The 20,453-nt window shown below is 40.3% G+C and overlaps 2 protein-coding genes across 3 annotated transcripts in view; one reads left to right on the forward strand and one right to left on the reverse strand.

Annotated features, from left to right (window-relative positions):
- The first annotated feature begins 825 nt into the window (after positions 1 to 825).
- MTERF4 (mitochondrial transcription termination factor 4) lies at positions 826 to 5,747 on the forward strand. Its single transcript, XM_060767947.2, has 4 exons — positions 826 to 936; positions 2,996 to 3,476; positions 4,622 to 4,806; positions 5,176 to 5,747. Exons 1-4 carry the CDS (start codon positions 889 to 891, stop codon positions 5,524 to 5,526), a joined length of 1,065 nt encoding a protein of 354 aa, XP_060623930.2. The 5' UTR covers positions 826 to 888; the 3' UTR covers positions 5,527 to 5,747.
- A 207-nt stretch (positions 5,748 to 5,954) lies between these two features.
- Positions 5,955 to 20,453, reverse strand: part of SNED1 (sushi, nidogen and EGF like domains 1) — an 84,393-nt gene continuing 69,894 nt past the window's right edge. For both annotated transcript variants that reach the window (XM_060767946.2, XM_060767945.2), the window contains 10 exons: positions 19,362 to 19,474; positions 18,401 to 18,679; positions 16,460 to 16,607; positions 16,244 to 16,326; positions 16,059 to 16,157; positions 14,097 to 14,213; positions 11,997 to 12,084; positions 10,371 to 10,454; positions 9,526 to 9,556; positions 5,955 to 8,199 (listed from right to left, as the gene is read on the reverse strand). In XM_060767946.2, coding sequence (XP_060623929.2) covers positions 9,535 to 9,556; positions 10,371 to 10,454; positions 11,997 to 12,084; positions 14,097 to 14,213; positions 16,059 to 16,157; positions 16,244 to 16,326; positions 16,460 to 16,607; positions 18,401 to 18,679; positions 19,362 to 19,474 — 1,033 coding nt within the window. In that variant the 3' untranslated portion in view covers positions 5,955 to 8,199; positions 9,526 to 9,534. The remainder of the gene's footprint in view (positions 8,200 to 9,525; positions 9,557 to 10,370; positions 10,455 to 11,996; positions 12,085 to 14,096; positions 14,214 to 16,058; positions 16,158 to 16,243; positions 16,327 to 16,459; positions 16,608 to 18,400; positions 18,680 to 19,361; positions 19,475 to 20,453) is intronic.

Consider the following 20,453-nt stretch of genomic DNA (forward strand, 5'->3'; position numbering starts at 1 on the left):
CCATTGAAATCCACAAGCATGTGGACAATTTAAATAGAAAGGAGGAAACCATGAAAATGAACAAAATCTGGCTACCAGTATTAAAAAAAACCCTCTAAAATTAGAAGAGGGGAAACAAACAAGGACATCTAATTACCTCTCAACAAAAGATTGCTCCAGGCACTGTCAGGCAATCAAATGCTAATCAAGGTGATCAGTTGAAACATTCACACCTAGCTCCAGCAGACAAGAGTTCTTTGTCCCACCCTGGTCATTCCACAGATATATAAAGCCCTTTTCCTAGTTCCAACAGACCTCACTACCTCTGCGGATGCTTGCCATAGATGCAGGCGAAACGTCAGGAGAAAATGCCTTTAGAACATGGCCATATAGCCCAAAAAAACCTACAACAACTCAATAAATAAATGCTTTTATGCTACAGAGTGCCCTTCTCAATGCTAGCTGCTCTTCCCCTAAGAACAGAAATTCAATGGTAAGTACTGTATGGAATCATAACCCCTTATCTGCACGTTTCTAGAATGGGAGTTAAATTGGGATGTCATGGTTATCAAGTCATCTTGGCTTTCAGCATTTTTTTTCTCCTGCCTTTGCCCCCCAAACTCAACTTGTCACATCATGACCATGTCCACAAGATTTCCATTTCTGTTGCTGTTTACATAGACAGCTTGAAAAGTCTGTTCCTAGGCCCAGGATTCCATAGCACTGAGCCATTGCAGTCTTGAGTGCATCAATGAATTCCACACCGCACATGCGCACTGAGCTCGACGCGCGTTGCTTCAATGCGGCCCCTAGGCGGCGCTGTCCGTGTGTGGAACGTTCGTTTTCGCTTCTGTTTCCGAGGGGAAGGGAGTGTGGGCGCACGGGTTCCCCCTTCAGTCGGCGCCTTCAATGCAGACAAGAGAAGTAGGGATGGCGCTGGGACGCGTTTGCAGGAAGGTGAGCGTGATTGAGAGAGAAAGAGAGGCCGCCTTGTCCTGAAACTACGCTATGGGATCCTTGGGAATTGCCCTTTTCTTGGGGCAGGAGCAGCATTGGGCAGGAAAGGTTGCAGGCCTTGGAAAACTGCAACTATAATTCCATAGCATTGAGCCAAGGCAGTTAGGCCTGTATTAATGCTCCCAAGTGTAGATGCCTTTCCTTCTTTCCCATGTTATTGTGAACTGAGGCATGCAAAAGATCACCAAAAAAAAACACAACCCCAAACAAAGCCATATAGGTTGTATATCCTAAATATTTGGGAGCTGTATTTGTATTTAATCTATTTTAATATGTATTTTAATATGTATTTTATAGATTTATACAATTTAAGGTGCAGGTGCTTACCTCCAAAGCCCTAAATGGTTTGGGACCATCCTACCTGCGTGACCGCATCTCCGTTTATCAACCCACGCACTCACTTTGATCATCCGGAGAGGCCCTGCTCGTGATTCCACCTGCGTTGCAGGCGCGTTTGGTGGGGATGCGCGACAGGGCCTTTTCTGTGGTGGCCCCTGACTCTGGAACACCCTCCCCAAAGATCTTAGACAGGCCCCTACATTGGCAGTCTTTAGAAAGAATTTGAAGACCTGGCTGTTCCGATGTGCCTTTCCAGAATAGGAATCTCCAACAACAAGTCCCAGAAGCACTTTACTAGAATTGAGATTGCTGCACACTGCACACTGCACTTACCCTATAATCCTTACATATCACCTGTCATATCAGCACTTTTAATCCTGTACCCATTACTCTGGCCCAGCCCAGTTTTATAGTGTCTTGTTGTATTGTTTATTGCTTATTGTGTAATATTGCTTTAACTGTTTTTAATTTGCTTTAGGTGTTGTATTGTTATGTTGTGTTTTGAGGCCTTGGCCTTTGTAAGCTGCATCAAGTCCTTCGGGAGATGCTAGCGGGGTACAAATAATAATAATAATAATAATAATAATGGAAATATGTTTTAATATGTGTATTTTATAGAAATACATTTTAATAGGTGTATTTGCGGCATTTTTTTTTACTATTTTGTGTCAAAAGCATTGCATACACATTATCAACTTGCTAATATCTATCTATATACAGGGTGAGGCAGCATAACTTCCTTTTTTCAAAACTTAATAAAACCCATTGTATGAATCAGAATTTTTTATTTTTATTTTATAATGTAGGCGCGTAGGTCCAGAGGAGGGTGACTAAAATGATCAAGGGTCTGGAGAACAAGCCCTATGAGGAGCGGCTTAAGGAGCTGGGCATGTTTAGCCTGAAGAAGAGAAGGCTGAGAGGAGATATGATAGCCATGTATAAATCTGTGAGAGGAAGCCACAGGGAGGAGGGAGCAAGCTTGTTTTCTCCTTCCCTGGAGACTAGGACGCGGAACAATGGCTTCAAACTACAAGAGAGGAGATTCCATCTGAACATGAGGAAGAACTTCCTGACTGTGAGAGCCGTTCAGCAGTGGAACTCTCTGCCCCGGAGCATGGTGGAGGCTCCTTCTTTGGAAGCTTTTAAACAGAGGCTGGATGGCCATCTGTCAGGGGTGATTTGAATGCTTCTTGGCAGGGGGTTGGACTGGATGGCCCATGAACTCTCTTCCAACTCTTTGGTTCTATGATTCTATGATACCTAAAGTTTTGTTTTATGTAGTTTTGAAGATCAAATTAGATAGGTGACCTCCCCCCATTCTCCATACACTGAGTAAACCGATTACTGGCATTTGTCATGACTCTTGCCAGCATAGTAGGCGTTATTTTGGCAATTTCTTCCTGGATGTTGGTCTTCAAATCTTGTGAGGTCCTTGGACGATTTCAAAAAACCTCATAGAAAAAAAACACAAGGGGCCAAATCTGGAGAGCAGGCCGGCCACTCCAAATCCACTCGAAAAGTAGGCCTCAACGGCAAAAGCATGCTCCTCACTGTTCCAACACACTGTTCCAAAACGTTTGAATTGCTACTTTTTTGGCGGAAACCTCTCTTTGCTGCACAGTTATTTTAATAATATGTGTTTTTATGTCTATTTCGGCAGATTTTACAGAAGCACAGTTACATACCTTTAGCCTGTCACCAAATCCAGTCATCTTTGAAAGCATCACACTTTGAGTCTCTGTGCTCTCTTCAGCACCTGAGATACAGATTGACAAGTACTAATTCTGCTGAACAATGTGAATCAAGCTTCCTCCTTGGTGGTCCTAAAGGAGATAGCAGTGAAGCTCTCACTTCTGTGGATCACAAGAAATCAGCTGATGTGGACTACTTGAAGCTAGGGAAGGTGGCTCATTCATTCCTGGACATGGGGCTCAGTCCTGCTCAGATAACAGACTTGTTCAGCTTGCATCCCAAGCTGCCACCTCAAACGAGATTGGCTGTAGTTTCGGAGCTTCTCCTCCTGGGTTTAAACACTAATGCCTTACTGAAGGCCCTACAGAAGAAATCTGAATTGTTGAAAATGCCAGCAAATCGCCTGAGGGATCGTGCAGATCTTTTGAGGAGACTTGGTTTTCAGGAAGGTAATGTTTTATCTCTGCTGTGCAGTCACAATGTATTTAATGGTGTTTCAGCACCATACTTGGTTTTTGAGACCCAATTTGCTTGTATTATGTCATAAACCTTTATTATTCAGATGGACATGGTGTGAAATGTAAAGAGAATAGGTGCTATCCAGGAATGGTTCTGATCAGGGATAGGAAAATCACAGGTACTTCACACTTATGTTTTTAAATCAAAGCAATTGAAAACATCACAGAGGTTAGATGGCCTTTCAAAAAAGGGTTGGATCCTGCTTTAAAAATCTGTTCCTGTATCATTTTGAAAAAAAAATTCAAGAGAAAAGCTATTTCCTTCTTGTGTTCTATGATGTATGGAAGGCCTGAGGGTAGAATATGAAATATAACTCAGAAATAAGAGCAGACAACATCTGTTTTATTAAGGCTTCTGGAGAAGAACTATTATATTATGTGCTTAGATGAAGGGAAGTAATAGTACTACTCTATTCTCCTTTGGTCAGAGTTCATCCGTAATACAGTTGTCCAGTTCTGAGCATCACAATTCAAGAAGGATATTGACAAGCTGGAATGTGTCCAGGGAAGAGCAACCAAAATAATCAAAAGGTCTAAAAGCCCAACCCTATTTTGAGCAGCTTAGGGAGCTGGGGATGTTTAGCTTGGAGAAAAGAAGTTTGAGAGGGGACATGGTAGCCATGTTTAAATATTTAAAAGGATGTCATATTAAGGGGCGGGAGGAAGCTTGGTTTCTGCTTCTCTGGAGACTAGGACATGGAATAGTGGATACAAATCTCAAGAATCTCAAGAAAACATTTCATGTAAACATTAGGAAAAACTTCCTGGTGGTAAGAGCTGTTTGACAGTGGAATTTGTACTGTACTAAGTTAAATACTGGTATTTTTATGTTTGAAATCCTTAATCTGTCACATTAGATTAGAGCCAACACTAAGATCGTAGTGTTCTTTCCCTTGCCTCCCCTTGTGGAGATAGATCCATAAACATGATATGGAAAAATCTCTGGATATTTTTAGGTGGAGGCTGGGTGGCCATCTGTCAGGAGTGCTTTGATTGTGTGTTCCTGAATGATGGGGTTGGGCGTTGTGGTCTCTTCCAACTTTGATTCTGTGTGTGTGTCATCTTATATTTGATAGAGGGGTTGAACCATGTGGCAATCCATTTCCCAAGTATCTTCACATTGCCGCAAAAAAAGATTGAGGCTGTAGAACATCTCCTCAGAGAAAAATGCCTCTTCACAGTGGAACAAGTATCAAAAATACTACAGACATGCCCAGAGATCTTGCTTGAGGAACTAAGTGATGTGGAATACAAATTCCAGGTAAAGCATTTTGCACAATATTTTTTGAAACACTGTTTTGCTAATGTGGTTAATTGTATTCATTTTCCATCCATGGTGTAAATTTCCAGAGTGGATTAGCTAGCTTATACTTTTAGTGCCTAAGTAAACCTCATTTTCAGATGCCAGTAGACCCTATTTATTGTACAGGTTACCTGTTGCTTTAACATGAGATTTTGACTGGATTGTGCTTTTAAAGCATCTTTCAAACTTCTACTCATTTCCAAATACTAACAGAATATAATAGTCATTATACTTTTTCATTTGTTTGTTGTTGGAATCTGCCACCTGAACTTCAGGAAACGTATCCCTTAGTTTTCCTTTGCCATCTATGATCTTTTTCTCTCACAGTTTGCGTATTTTAGGATGGGAGTTAAACAAAGAGAAATATTGAATTCTGGTTTCTTTCAAGCATCACTAACTGAAATAAAGAACCGGTTCATCTTCTTGGAGCGCTTGGGACTTTATCAAACTCCTGACAAGAAAGGACAAACTCTGATTGTCAATCCCAAACTGAAAGGCATAATCAGGGCTTCTGAAAATGATTTTGTGACTCGAATAGCATGTTCTACAATGGAGGAATATGAGGTATTTAAGAAATTACTGGTGCGTGAAGAAGAGCAGAATTGGGAAAAGGAAGAAGCAATGAAAAATGAACTCTTGGATTTGGAGAATGATGATGAAGAGTCCGATACAGAATAAGGACATGAAATAAAATCTTACATGCTTTGTACAAGTGGAATCTGTTTGAATCTCCTACTGTTTTTTGTGGATTGAATGCATGAATCTTGGGCATAAGGGGTGGAAGCTAGTCATTCCACAGAAGATTTACTTTTGAAGTTAAAACCTGGTTACTGTCAACTATATGTCTTAATCACCGTTACGATCATTACTACAATAAATTTGTATTCCCATTGTTTTTATGATCATTGTTTTTCACCATTTCCTCTTGTTTCAGCACATGTGTAACTGGTTTTATTTTTGATGCATTTCTGGCATTAGCTATCACACTCCTCAACCCTCTGAAATACGTATGAAGAAATAAATCGGTAAAAAAAGAACTAGTTTCTTTAAGAAACGGAACTTTTGAGCCAGCTTCTGGAACCCAATAATTCTGAAAGAAAACAGGCTGGTTTTAAATAAATTGGATTTTTAATCTAAAATGCAAGGCAAAATAACTTTGACAGAATAAAATCTTTCTTAGTTTATTGCTGCATTACATATGCCTCATTCTGGCTATAAAATACTGGCTTGATATAGACTCTGTTCTACTTTAGATTGTACCTGGGGAGAAACCAGTTTCAATGTGTGACTGACAAACTGGCTCTATTCTTTAAAGCTTGTGTTGGACTTGAAATAGTATACTATTATCACCCCTTCACCCACTTTTTATAACATTGAAGCTCTTTTTGTAAAAGACATGCCCTGAGCCAGTTATACTGGATCAGCTTACTTGAAGTGCTTGTGGGTAGGATCTCCAGAGAAATGTTGCAGTATCAGACTTCTAGCCATGTTGTTCAATTCCTTTTTCGCTTCCAGCATTGTGTCACAACTGGCCATGTTCAGTCCTTATTGCACTGTTTTTTGTTTTTTGTTTTTGTTTTTCCCATTTTAATTTTGCAAGCCTTTACCTGCTGATACCTGTCTTCTTTGTGTGAGGGATGCTGTTTAACTAAATAAGCAGCAATGCTCACAGCTTGAACATAAGAAACAAGGATATAGCAACATATTTCTTTTTGCTGCTAGGATGTGAATGTACAGATTTTTCTTATGCTGATTTGTTTTAAAGTGGATTAGTAAAAGATAGGCTCCTTAGAGAAAGTAGCATAATGTAAAACAATTTACAAACTATGCCTAATGCAGTATATCATCCTTAGTGTAGTTCCACTGTCTCAGCCTAGCAATCTACCTGAGGCGTCTTTAAGAACACCTCTTCTGATCCTGCTCTTTATCATTTCCCCTCAATGAGTAATCCACATTCCACAGTGCTGCATTAAATGCTGGTGAGTAGGAGCAGGGAAAATTCAAAGATTTAGTGTCAATTCTCCCCTTACATTTCCCCTTCTATCCAAAAGATAGCTATCCTTTTAGGATTATAGAAAGAGCACCACATTTTAAAAATCCTTAGTTGATAACACTCCCCAAAACATGTCAAAAATGATAATTAGCACCTAGGAATGAGTCCAAGCATTTTTGTGGTCTTTCATAATACAGATATGTAGAGCCATTTTGTGCTACTTCTGGGAAGTGAGGGTTGACCATTTTTTCCTGCTGGGAATGATGCTCTGTTTTTATGGAATGCTCCCCTTTCATTGCAAAAAAACTATATTTACAACTCTCAAAGTTTTCCAGGAATAGGGTTCCAGGAAACAGGGTTGATTTTCTGCAAGAACCCAATGGCCTGCGAGAACCTCATTGCTACTGAAGGAATAGTAGTCTAAAACTATAAATGAACCCCTGGCTGTATTAATTTATAAAATATACAGTATGTATATTAACACAATCTTATGTTTAGCTAGTCATACAATCTCAAAAACTAAGAAACAATGACGCTCCTTGAGGGGTGGGCCATCTGTGGTTCCTGTAGGCAACAAGTATCTGGGAAGAAGAATGGAGAAAAATCTGATGTTTTACACTTTCTTCTCCAGTGGCATCCCAAGATGATGTTTTACCCATCTAAAAAGCAGAGATAGAGTGGAAGGGGTTTAAATAGGTCTGCTAATCAATGTATGGTGTTTCCTCGGTTCTATAAATCAGCTTGGCTAGAGGCTTCACTAAATTTCTGTTTTGATCTTTTAAAAAGAAGGTGGACATAGACTCACTAGCATAACTTTTGAAAGATTATTTTGCTAGCAGTCGCACAACATGACTGATTGCTGGCTGTCAAATTTCATGTTTCTTCATCATCAACTAGTCTTGCCAATGACCAATATTTTAAACCTGTAATTGGCTTTGAACACCAAATATTTATGTCAGTGGGATTCTCCTGTTTGGTTGTAATCCAGAAGAGAGGTGGCTTCACCCCCTTCACCCAGACTACTCTTTCATTCAAGGTGGCCTATTAACCTCAGACTACACAACCAGTATCTCAGTTATCGTTAAGCCTGAGCTAGATTCTTGCTGCAAGTAGCCCACAAAGCACTGCAGTCCTGAGAGATTTTTAACTCATTCTGTACAAAAATATTCAGGTGCTATGAAGAAAAGGCATCTGAAAAGGCAAGCAAGTCCTTATGATCTTGCCAAAGAGGGAGATACGGCTCTCTGGTGAGCACAGCTTGAACAAGACAAAGGGGAAAGGGTCCATAGCTCATGCTAGTGCAGTCTCCCCTGCTTCTTTTTCAATCCAGTTTGTAGAAATGCTGAAGGCTTTGGTTCCTATGAAGAAAAACCAATAAATCATGAAGACAATTTTTCACGCACATATAAACACTGATAAAGCTAGGTTCTTGTAAAGCTATCTGATAAAGCTATTGGTCTTCATTTCAATCCAAAACACCTGTGTTTTGCTTAGAGCAGTTGTTCTCAACCTGTGTGTCCCCAGGTGTTTTGGCCTACAACTCCCAGATATCCCAGCCAGTTTACCAGCTTTTAGGATTTCTAGGAGTTGAAGGCCAAAACTTCTGAGGACCCACAGGTTGAGAACCACTAACTAAGAACTTTAGGCTTGCATGTAGCTACCCCTTGCTAGGGAAGGCAACCTGTGATTGAATTTTGTAGCCAGGGAAAGAGAGTCGATGCACCCCTCTGTAATCTCTGGAAGGATGCTGGCCCTCTGGGTAAGCACATGCTTGGAAGTTGCCTTATTTTGGGATATGGAAATACTTCTTCCTCCAATAGCCTCAAGATATGCTGCCATACCCTCAATTGTATGTTATGGACAGTTATCAGAATCAGCAAGTGGATTTAGTCCCTATCATTGTCTAGAGTTGAAATGTGCATCACACAAGATTGCTTAAATCCCAAAGGAAGTAAATCTGGTGAAGATTTCTGTTGGTACAACCTTGATACCATCAAGTAAGACACTTAATGACTGCAATGAAGTACTCCTTTTCTGCTATAGGCTGAGACAGAGCCTTCAAAGGAAAGCTGCTTTTGATGAGTAGTATCAGAATAAGGTGCCTCTGGCATTTCATTTCTCTACTTAATGTGTGCAGGGAAAATTGACTGGAGAAGACATTTATAATTTTAGAATGGTCGGACGTACAACATGCCTGTGAAGAATGGAGGTGTCCTCCAGAATTTTTGGGATGTTGTTCATCGAATAATGTCTGATCTTTCTGATACTGGAATTATCCAATGTCTTCTTGTAATAAAAGTATTCTAATATTTTCCTGTTTCACTGTCCCACTGAAGAGATCTACAAAACAGCTTCTTTTCATACTAAGCCAGTCATTTCATCTTTCAATGTCTCCTTAACAAGGGGGAGGTAGCTGTTACCCCATGTAATAATAATAATAATAATAATAATAATAATAATAATAATAATGCATCTCCCGAAGCACTCGGTGCGGCTTACAAGAGGCCGAGCCCAAATACAACAATAAAACAATAACAAACAGATAACAGAACACCCATCATATCCCCAATTGTGAAGAATGACAAAAGGAGCACAGCACAGGGAGCAGAATAAGGACATTCTCTAGGCAACTTCTTTTTTGGGGGGAGCCCTTATCCCACTTACTTTCTAGTAGAGATACTTACGATAAGGCTTCAGTGTCTAGTAGTTTGTTTTCTGAAACAAGAGAAAAATGAATGCATGAAACAAACAAGACAGTGCTGCTTGTTCTGCAAAAAATTACTTCTTCTATTTTAAGGAACTCCACTGTGCTAACAGTACTTAGCTCCCAGAATAGAATTTCACTTCCACAGGATTCATGTAGAAGCAATATTATTGACTGAGGTTCCCGGTGGGAGTCTTAATGTTGTGTTTTAATGCCATGAGTTGCTTTGAGCCTCATTTAAGACAGGCAATTGGAGTATAAATAAAATATAACAACAATAATAATGTGTTTCACATAGTTATGGTACAAGTTATAAGCCTTGGGAGAACTTAATCCAAGGTAAGTACCTATAGTTCTGCAACCTTAGAGCTCAATCCTTACCTATGAAGATGGCAAGGGCCAGCAATGCTATTGCAAGACCAAATAAAAACGTGTTGATTCCAGGTCCTGCCCAAACTCTGGCAAAGTACCTAGACTACTGTTGCCATTTTTAAAATATCTGAGGGTATCTCTTGATTGGAGGAGGTTTGAATATGCTGTAATGCAGATTTAGGCCATTCTGTCAGTAGATCAGCAAAAGGGCAATTCTGTCAGCACCAGAAGGTTGTTCCTTATCTCCAACCCCTACAGCTGACACATCTTTGAGCAAAGATTACACTAGTAAGCACCTAAGCTATGAGACCTCTTCCCAAATAAAAATTTAGATGATATAAACATTTGGATGCTTTTAGCTATCCTAAAGAACCAGTCCACTAAAAAATAGCAATTGCCTCCAGATTTTCCGTACACTCTTTGCTTTCCATAAAATTGCCAAAGGTGCATTACCTGCTGAGTGCCTTATTCGTAACAGTGCTCTCACAGCTCTCCTTGTAGCAGACATCCTGGTGCACTTTGTAGACTCTCTTGTATCTATCCCAACAACAAAATGTGGAAAACAGACATTGACCCTAATGGAGTATTCTGTAAGTTGTGATGCACATGTATAGCGCTTGAGCCTTTTTCAGTTTCACTAGCATCCCTACTTTGAAAAGAGAAACTTCCAAGACACATTAGAATTATGTCCTCCATCTCCTAGGTACCCAAATCTCACTATAAGTATTATCCTGTCATAGCTTAGTAGTTAATGGACATTATTCTTTGACATTATCTCCAAAGCTTTTACGTTATTTATATTATTTAAGAAAGTAGCCAGAAAACTTTGAACTTGTAACCATTTTGAGTTTGTCTGCACTTGTCTGATACATTTCTATGAAGACTGTAGGTATAGGAATGCATCATTGCTTGCTTTTGAAAGAAAACACATCATAGGATGATGCCCTGTATTGACGTGGTATCAGGTCCTTTTTTCCAAAAATGCTACAATCTACTGTCAGAGTCCTATACAACCATTTCATACTACATAGCACCATAACAATAGGGTTCTGTTCCCCTGTTATTGAGAAACATCTGCTTCCCGTGAATGATCTCCAGCCACAACAGCTAGAAAAAGGATCCCCATCACAATCTCCCTCAAGCCACGGATTGTCGGAGTGAATTTCAATGCACAAAATTATTTAAAACATCTATGTTTATAATATCTATTTGAAACATAAATGAATTTCATGTTTAAACATGGGTCCCATCTCCATGATACCTTATTATGTATATGAAAGTATTCCAAAAAACAAAAAAACAAAAAACCCCAACTCTGAAACATGGAACACTTTTGGTCCTAAGCATTTCAGAAAAGGGATACTCAACCTGTACAAGAAGACAGTCTTTTTACTAGCTCATAATGAAATGAACCCAATTAAAAGCCATGCACCATTTCCATCCACATTAAATTGGATGTATTCACTTCTAGTAATGGGATGCAACAAGAGTTGCAATAAATCTGAGAATTAGGTGGAAGAGTGAATGTCCCAGATGCAATTTCTCACACTTTAATGTTGATGATTAAGGAAAACTTGCACTTGCCAAATTCCCTACTTCTGGGAGCCATGTTTTCTCTTCTCTTGCCTCCCTAGCAAGAGTTACACCACAAAACCAGTTCCCTGCTGCAAGTTTTCTGGATAAACATTTCCTTAGGTCCTAAATGCATCCTAAAGTAAGTTAAAGCTCAACCCTATATTTATTTCTAATTCAGTGGGAGTTTTTAAAGCATAGATATGTGTAGAATTGTGGATCATTTTCAATTGTGAAGCAATTGCCTTCCAGAGAGGAAGGGATGCAGATGGCTGCAGATCAGAGGAGGGTTCAAGAAATTTTGTTTCCAGGATCTTCTTAGAGGTTAATTTAGCTTACCACCTAAACCACAATCTCCTGTAATATAAAGCAATTTGATAAGATTAATGGGCTATTAAGGTGTGTTTTTCTCAAGGCTTCTTGGCATCTAGGCTTAGCTCACAGATAATTTGATATCCCAAAAAAAGAAAACAAAACAAAACAAAAAACCTTCAAGATAGTACTTACAGATAATGACAAACACCTCCTTCCCAGACTGGAAAGGATTTAGATTCTGAGTAGAGCCGAGTACAAGACTGAGGCACTTTCTTACAGGCTGGAGAGACAGTGGGTTGGTAGGGAAGAGAGATTTTATTGTTAAAAGCATTGTAAGGAATCAGGGTCTTCGGACATCATTTTCAATTCATATAATGTATCTGTGCATTTACATCTAGGCACTTAGTATATGGCTATGACTTGGAGAAAATTGAACCTTTATCATTTCAGTAGTTCTCAGCTTTTATGCCTCCAGATATTTTGAATTTCAGCTCCTCAAGGCTCCAGCTGTCATGGACAATAGGTACGGATTGTGGGAAATGTTTGGGAAGAATAGAGGTTGAGGACCACTGCTTTAGGGAGCAACACAGATGGCTAATGCAAGATATGAGACGACTCGGAATGGCTTTGTAATAATGTTGATGTTTTTGATGAGATGTTTTGCTAATGATGTACTGCGGATTATTTGTCACTATGTTTGTATTTTGCACCTGTTTTTCTATGTTGTACACCGCAATGAGTCGCCATTAGGCTGAGAATTGCGGTATATAAGTGTAGTAAATAAATAATTAATAAATAAATATGTTACTGTAGTTGGCTTCTTGTGACAAAGTTCAGAAACCTTAGAATATAAAAAGGAATTTGTTCAATGTGCTGTGAAAAAAAAGTGCTCTTCCATCATGGACTGTAATAGGACACTTCGCTCAACCCACTGTCATAGCACATACAACGCCTAGATTAATATACTCAATGGTATTTTGGCCTGCATAAATAGGAGTATAGTGTCTAGATCCAGGGAAGTCATGCTATCCCCTCTATTATGTCAGACCATATCTGGAATATTGTGTCCAATTCTGGGTACCACAATTTAAGGGAGATCTTGACAGGCTGGAATGAGTCCAGAGTAGGGTGACTAAAATGATCAAAGATCTGGAGAACAAGCCCTATGAGAAGCGGCTTAAAGAGCTGGGCATGTTTAGCCTGCAGAAGAGAAGGCTGAGAGGAGACATGATGAGAGCCATGTATAAATATGTGAGGGGAAGTCATAGGGAGGAGGGAGCAGGCTTGTTTCCTTCTGCCCTGGAGACTAGGACATGGAACAATGGCTTCAAACTACAGGAAAGGAGATTTCACCTGAACATGAGGAAGAACTAACTGTGAGAGCTGTTCAGCAGTGGAGGCCTCTGCTCCGGAGTGTAGTGGAGGCTCCTTCTTTGGAGGCTTTTAAACAGAGGCTGGATGGCCATCTGTTGGAGGTGCTTTGAATGTGATTTTCCTGATTCTTGGCAGGAGGTTAGACTGGATCTCTTCCAACTCTATGATTCTATGATTAATACAGTCTGAGGAGAGACAGCAGTGACTTCTTCATCCTCTATTTCCAGCTGCACCAGCACTTGCCAGTATTAAACAGTGGAAGCAAACCCTGTCACTGTTCACTCCTGTCATGCAGACGTCCTTCTTATTCTTCTCTTTTTCACCCTATAGTATGGCTGGTCCATTAAATAAGAATTGCAGTAGTTCAAACCTGGCTTGTGTTTTATCTTTCTCTTAATGGTACTATCACTATGGAAATGAGCAGCGATGAAAGCAGGGCTGAGCTTTAAATTTGGATGAATGCATTGGAGACATTTGAAAGATGTCTAAATTGGAGCAGGACTCCTGTGAAGTGCACTGAATTTGATCCCAAAGCTTTACTAGTTATTCAGATCTGGAGGGACATTAACTAATCAGACAATATGCATGTATAATAGATACATTTATCAGGAAAATTATCATGGAGGACAGTTTTATGGCTGGCAGTTCAAAGGCTCTCAAATCTTAGTGCCTGCGGATAACGCTATTCAAACAATATGTAATATATAGTATGACAGTTTTAGGGATCACTAGTCGCCTATAGGAGTTTTTTAAAGCAGGTTCCATGTTACACTGCAATGAAGCGGGTTGAATTTTATTTCTGCTTGTTAAACTTTTCCTCTCTTTCATAAAGGGCTGAATTTATATTCTGATCATTTTCTGTGAATAGTATGTTTTCCTCATAGTATTGCGCAGAAAGTTCAGATTCCTGCTACTCACCTAGTTCACATTGTCGGCCCTTGAATCCAGGATTACAGTCACAATGGTAAGTATCTGAGTCAGCAACACAAGTCCCCCCATTTTTGCAGTAGTTTACAGAACAGTTCTGCCTGTCACCTGGTGAAGAAAAAGGACAACTGTCAGATATTTAAAGCTTAGTGTGTACTGCATTTAAAATATTATCATGCACCTTCAAGCTGATTCCAGTTCACTGAAACCCTATCAGAGGTTTTTGAGGGCAAGATTTATCCAGAGTTTGCCATGGCCTTCTTCTGAGACTGGGAGAGAGATTTGTCCAAGATCAACCAGTAAGTTTCCATGGTCCCGAGCAGGAATTTAAATCCTGATCTTTCATAGAATTTGAATCTCCGTTCAGCCACAGAAATCCACTGGGTGATCCCTGGTGGCACAGCAGGTTAAACTGCTGAGCTGCTGAACTTGCTGATTGAAAGGTTAGCGATTCGAGTCCAGTGAGTGGGGTGAGCTTTCGCTGTTAGTCCCAGCTTCTGCCACCTAGCAGTTCAAAAATTTATTTATTTACTTATGATATTTCTATCCTGCCTTTCTTGAACCCGAAGGTGCATCAAGGCAGCTTTACAACATAGGCAGCTATTCGATGCCATTTAAACAAAGTAAAAATTACAATAAACATTTAAAACAGAATTATAAAATACATACATTAAAACTTTTAAAAACCTATAAAACCACTACCTTCACTATTAGCCTCGTCGCCCAAAAACATCGTCTAAGACGTTCCAGTATTCGATTTCACATAGTTCCATATTTATCTATTGCACTGGGTTCCCCAAGGCTTGTTCAAAAAGCCATATTTTCACTTTTCTGTGGAGGGTCAGGAGGGAAGGGGCTGATCTAATATCCCTTGGGAGGGAGTTCCACAGTCGAGGGGCCACCACTATAAATGCGAGTAGATCAATAGATACCGCTTCTGTGGGAAGGTAACCATGCGCCATACAGTCATGCTGCCCACATGACCTTGGAGGCATATACGGAAACGCTGGCTCTTTGAAACGGAGATGAGCACCACCCCCCAGAATCAGACACGACTAGACTTAATGTCAAGGGGAAATCTTTACATTTACCTTTAAGCCCCAGAAGTCCAATACTTAAGGGCAACAATGAGTCTGTTGGATCCTATGGAAATATTCCTTGGTGGCTTATCGTATGTACATGTTACATGTTACGCCTGAATTCACAACTGTTGTACACTAGTCCAGTATCTGGACTCATATCTGGATCATTCTTGATTTGTACTCAGGCACAAGAATACTCTTAAATTCAGAGTCGAGATCAAGCATACAGCCATTTTTGATTATGAACAATTACATCTATGTGAGACTAATTCATATTCATTGTACGTAAGCTGTAAGCGTAGGTTGTCTACACCTCACAATTCTTCTATCACCTATATTTTTTCAAGCATAGAAACCTGTTCACCTGAGATGAAAGTAGATGTTTGAAGAAACTAAGAGCACCGAACCTTTGTTTAAATTGGGTTTAACCTTGCAGAATAAGTTACTGCCTCCTTCCTAGGAAATAAGTATACAATATGCACACCAGCATATCTGTTTTGTTACATGTATATCACAATACAAGGATTGGCTATTTGAGGTAAGACTGATATAAGCCAAGGATGACATCTAATTTTGAAATTGCTGGTCTATGGATATTGCCTAGAATTTTTTCCATAATGTATGCAGGTGACGCTCCTTGTAAACACACCATATAGGACTGATGTCGGTTCACCTGCAACATATACAATCAGAATGGCAAAAAATGCTTCTTCTGAAATCCTATCCTCTACAATCCAAATTTCTTCTGAATTTGTCACACCAGCATTTTTGATCCTGTTTGGGTTACTTAAGACTAGAAGGGCAATGGGTGGTCTTGCATAGTCACATGGATCTCCCACAGAGATGCTGTTCATCCTCTCTTCAGACGTACTTTCTTTCTTGGTGCCCTCTGATTCTGGCAGCTGCAATGCCAGGTTGGCCTTGGTTGATTCCTCTGTGTGTTCTTCCATTTTCGTGGGAGCATCAGGTTCTAGAGAGAAGCAACCAACAGTATTAGCCCAAGGACTTATGCTAGGGTAGGAAACAATGCAAACATGGAAATTGAAGGGCACCTACGTGTTCTTACAGTGACAGCTTTACTTGGTGAGCTGTTGAATTTTGTGGTGATCCTCCCTCTGCCATCCACTAGCTCTGTAAACCTTTGAAAGGAAAGTACTAGGATGTTCCTCATTTGTGATGCAACACCAGCTGCAGTCATGAGTTCAGAATCTTATGAACCATGTCTACCCAGCTTACGTTTATTTTTGTTGGTAACTAGGAGCCTTTCTTTACCTGGGTGCTAGGGAAGGTTCCTCAGGGATGTTGTGATCTGCAAGCTGTTGCAGTTCTCGCAGGAACGGTGGTGGGACTCTGTTTCTCAGCACGCGAGGAGGCCCGGTTTGGCTCCGGCGTCTTTCTGGGATGCTGCCATCCTTCTGCACTACAAGCCAGGCAGAGTGAGGTTTAATGGAATTGAGTGTGAGCAATTTAGTCCACAAACAGCAACACTGGCTCTTAGTTTGCTTCCAGACACAAGACAAAACTAATATTGACCTATAAACCTTAAACATTAAGATCTTCTGGGGAGGCTCTACTCTTGCTCCCACTTCCACCACAAGCACTGCTGGTGGGGACGAGAGAAAGGGCCTTCTCGTATGTGCCTCCCCCCCCGGCTCTGGAATTTCCTCCCCAGGTGGAGTAGGCTAGCACTCACTCAGTCCATCTTCCAAAAAGATCTAAAAACATGGATGTTCTGCTATGTCTTCGATTAGACAATCCCCCAGATAACCTGGCCCCAACCAGGACCTAAAATCTCGTCCTTGCACTTTACTATTGCACTGTACCCAAAGTCATAATGTTCCATTTTATACTGCCCGCTATCCCTAATGTTGTCATTTGACTTACGCACTTTACCCACCAGCCCTATCCTTATAATTGAGTTGCACCAATCTGCCCACCCGTGCCCAAAAATTGTTTATTATTGCAGGTTCATTGGTTGCTGGTTTGATGGTTGCTTTTATATTCTGTAATGTTGTTTTATTCTGTTTTATGCTGTTGCTTTTATCTTTTAGTGTGTTATATTTTAACCATGCTTGTTTTGGGCTTCTCCCCATGTAAGTTGCCGTGAGCCCCTCAGGGGAGATGGAGGCAGGGTATAAAAATAAAGTAATTAAACAGGGAACACTGACAGCTGCATGAATCTTCCTTGAAGTAAGATCTATTTGTCTAGATACACCTCACATTTCATTTAGAAAGGAGGATCTAAATCAGATAATAAATTTAGTGCTGCAAGAGTGTTGGTGTTAAACCCTACTTTGGTGCTGTTTTCTCAATGGAAACGCCACTGCTCAAATAAAACCATCATTTCAAAGACAAAATAAAGCAGAGAAAAAGTAAATCTTCTCAGCCTACAATTTCCACCAGATTCAGCAATTCTATCACCACCGTCCCAAATTTTGGCTGCTAGGAAAGATTTAAAAAGTAGTAAATGCAATTTCTAAAGTGGTCTAATATCTATAGAAACTTTTTTTATGTCAGGAGCGACTTGAGAAACTGCAAGTTGCTTCTGGTGTGAGAGAATTGGCCGTTTGCAAGGACGTTGCCCAGGGGACGTCCTGATGTTTTACCATCCTGTGGGAGGCTTCTCTCATGCCCCCGCATGAAAAGCTGGAGCTGACAGATGGGAGCTCACCCCATTCCCTGGATTCAAACTGCTGACCTTTCAGACAGTAGTCCTGTCGGCACAAGGGTTTAACCCATTGAGCCATCAGGGCTCCTCTACAGAAACAAAGACACACCAAATACAAAGGGATGAGCAAGATATCTGCTAACAGGAGGATCTTTCTGGTTTTATAGTTGCTTTTGTCTTGTTGAATCACAATTCTAGAACATGAAAAGGCAAAAGGGGAAATGTCAGCTCCTGATAAGCAAATGCCATGCTTTCATCACCAGACCTTGGGAAAAGTTCCTAGTTGTATTGGCCATGTTGACTGAAGTGTTCTGGGAACTTTAACAGAAAAAAGCAATTTTTTCAAGCTCTGCTACTCACAAAAAGTGATGGTGGGCCAACATAGAAATAAACGGAGATCATGACATGATGAAAACACTGAATATAAAACTTTAACCTGAATTTCCATACACCATATCATGATTTTATGATTCTATCATATCAGAACAGTAAAGAAGCAAGTAGCTTTCTGGAAGAGCTAAGCAAAGATAGCCATTTTCACTTACAGGCTGTAATGTAGAGATGGGCAGGTTCGCTAGTCAATTGTCCTTGATCTGTGTTTTGGACTGCCTTCACAGAAAAACGATACCTTTGACCTGGATTCAGGTCACGCACTGTGTAGGAAGACAACTTTCCATTGGGCACATAGCGACTCTTCCCAATCTGGCCGGTGGTGACATTGATGATGTAGCCATCACTAGAACCCACCAAGGGCTGTTCCCAGACCATCTGCACAGAGGTGGCTGTGATTCTGGATGCAGTGAGGTTTCTAGGAGGAAGAGGCCCTGTTCAGGGAACAGAAGGACATTACATGAGGAATTTCTCCAAACTATTCTCTAATTTTTCCTTCAACTGGAGAATCATTATCAGTCGAAGGAGTTGTCCCCTCAGGAAACATGTGGAACATTCTCCAAGCTACAAGCAAGCCTTTTTTTTTTACCTCACCGATCAGAGATAAGATACTTTGCAGAACTGAGCTGTGCTTGCAGCCAAAAGGGCTTTTCCATAGAATGAAGTTGTGTTTTGCAGTCAGAAAAGTTGTCACACTGAATTGCATTCTTATTTATTCTGCTTGTAAATGGTTTCACAATAATATGCAGATCTTTCAGAATTTAGCAAGAATTTTCTAAGAAAGTTTTAGAAACCTCAGAAACAGATGTTGCTGTTGCAGCTATACATCATCATCATCATCAACAACAACAACAACAAATAGATAATGCCTCTACGAAGATGAGGAGGAAAGTCTTTTAATGCTATTGAAAAACAATATGACTGAGGAAGTTTTGCCAGAAACGGAATTTCTGAACTGACATCTACACAGATCTTTTCCTTCATTTCCGGTCTAGGCTCTATGTTTTGAACAGTATGCTTAGCCCTAAGTTAAATAAAACCCACTGTTTTAGTGGGTTCATAGAGAACAAAGGTAGGAATGCAAAACCAGAAGGAAGACATATTTGCCAAACTCACGAGTAAAGACATAGACGGGTCCTGTGGTATAGCTCTCAGTGGGATGGTCTTCTGTGCTGAGGCCACTCAAGGTCCACATGTGGATAAGATACTTCTGTCCTGGCTTAAGGTCCCTGTTGGAAAGAGGGTTCAATATGTTGGGGGAATTTTAGTCAGATGCTGTGATTTCGGAACAAAGAACAGGCTATGCCTTATTGACTGTTGCTGAGTCAGACTTGGCATAAACTACCCACTCAGAGAAAAGTTGACAAATATATACTGCACACAGAGAGCTGTTGAGTAGATGAGGAAAATACCTGAAAACATGTCAATTCCAAATTCCTTACTGACCTGTCCAAGCCTCAACTTTCTTTCTAATTTGAGGAGTCACAAGTTGTATTTCAGTGGAAGTATTTGAAAAAGGTTTTAGACAGTGTGAGGGTGTCCATTTAAGGCTTTCTGAAAATCAAAGCTTTACTCCCTTTGTCTCAACTTATCCACCAAACTTCAGAGGTTATTATTATTATTAAACTTTATTTGTACCCCACTAGCATCTCCCAAGGGACTCGATGCGGCTTACAAAGGCCAAGGCCTCAACACAACAAAAACAAACAATAACAATACAATTCAAAGCAAATTAAAAAATTGAAAACATAAGCAACAACAAACATTACAATTGAGAGCAATGAACTAGAAATACTGGGAGGAAATTTTACATGGGGTGTTTGGTTAAGTTTGGATAACTAAGTAACATCTCCTAGCCTGACCCCTCCAGACTACTTTGCTGGACATTAGCCACACGGAGAGATGAAGACCTTTTGAAATGCAGATAGATGAGATTTCCCCTTTCCATGCAAGGGTGTGGCCCTCAGAAGCAGACCTCTGTTACAGGTCCTCACTTTAGCCTTGCTCATTGGTGAGAGAGGGCTGGAAAAATCACCCAACTATACTCCAATCACCAGAAGAAAGCATCACCTTCTCTTGGTGTGACTGATGCCTGGTAAAATAGATGGGAGGGTCAGGTGCATTCATGGCAATAGTGCCACAGTTGTGGATACAGATTAGTTATGGATGTGTAGGTAAAGTTAAAGGTTTTCCCCTGACATTAAGTCC

This window comes from Anolis sagrei, chromosome 3 (genome assembly GCF_037176765.1).
Source record: "Anolis sagrei isolate rAnoSag1 chromosome 3, rAnoSag1.mat, whole genome shotgun sequence".
Taxonomy (NCBI): domain Eukaryota; kingdom Metazoa; phylum Chordata; class Lepidosauria; order Squamata; family Dactyloidae; genus Anolis; species Anolis sagrei.

Excerpts from the sequence above, each read along its gene's own strand:
- MTERF4 (XM_060767947.2), top strand. The coding sequence starts at position 889 with ATGCAGACAAGAGAAGTAGGGATGGCGCTGGGACGCGTTTGCAGGAAG. Across the intron at positions 3,477-4,621 it reads GAGACTTGGTTTTCAGGAAG|AGGGGTTGAACCATGTGGCA; the intron begins GTAATGTTTTAT and ends TATATTTGATAG. Across the intron at positions 4,807-5,175 it reads ATGTGGAATACAAATTCCAG|TTTGCGTATTTTAGGATGGG; the intron begins GTAAAGCATTTT and ends TTTCTCTCACAG.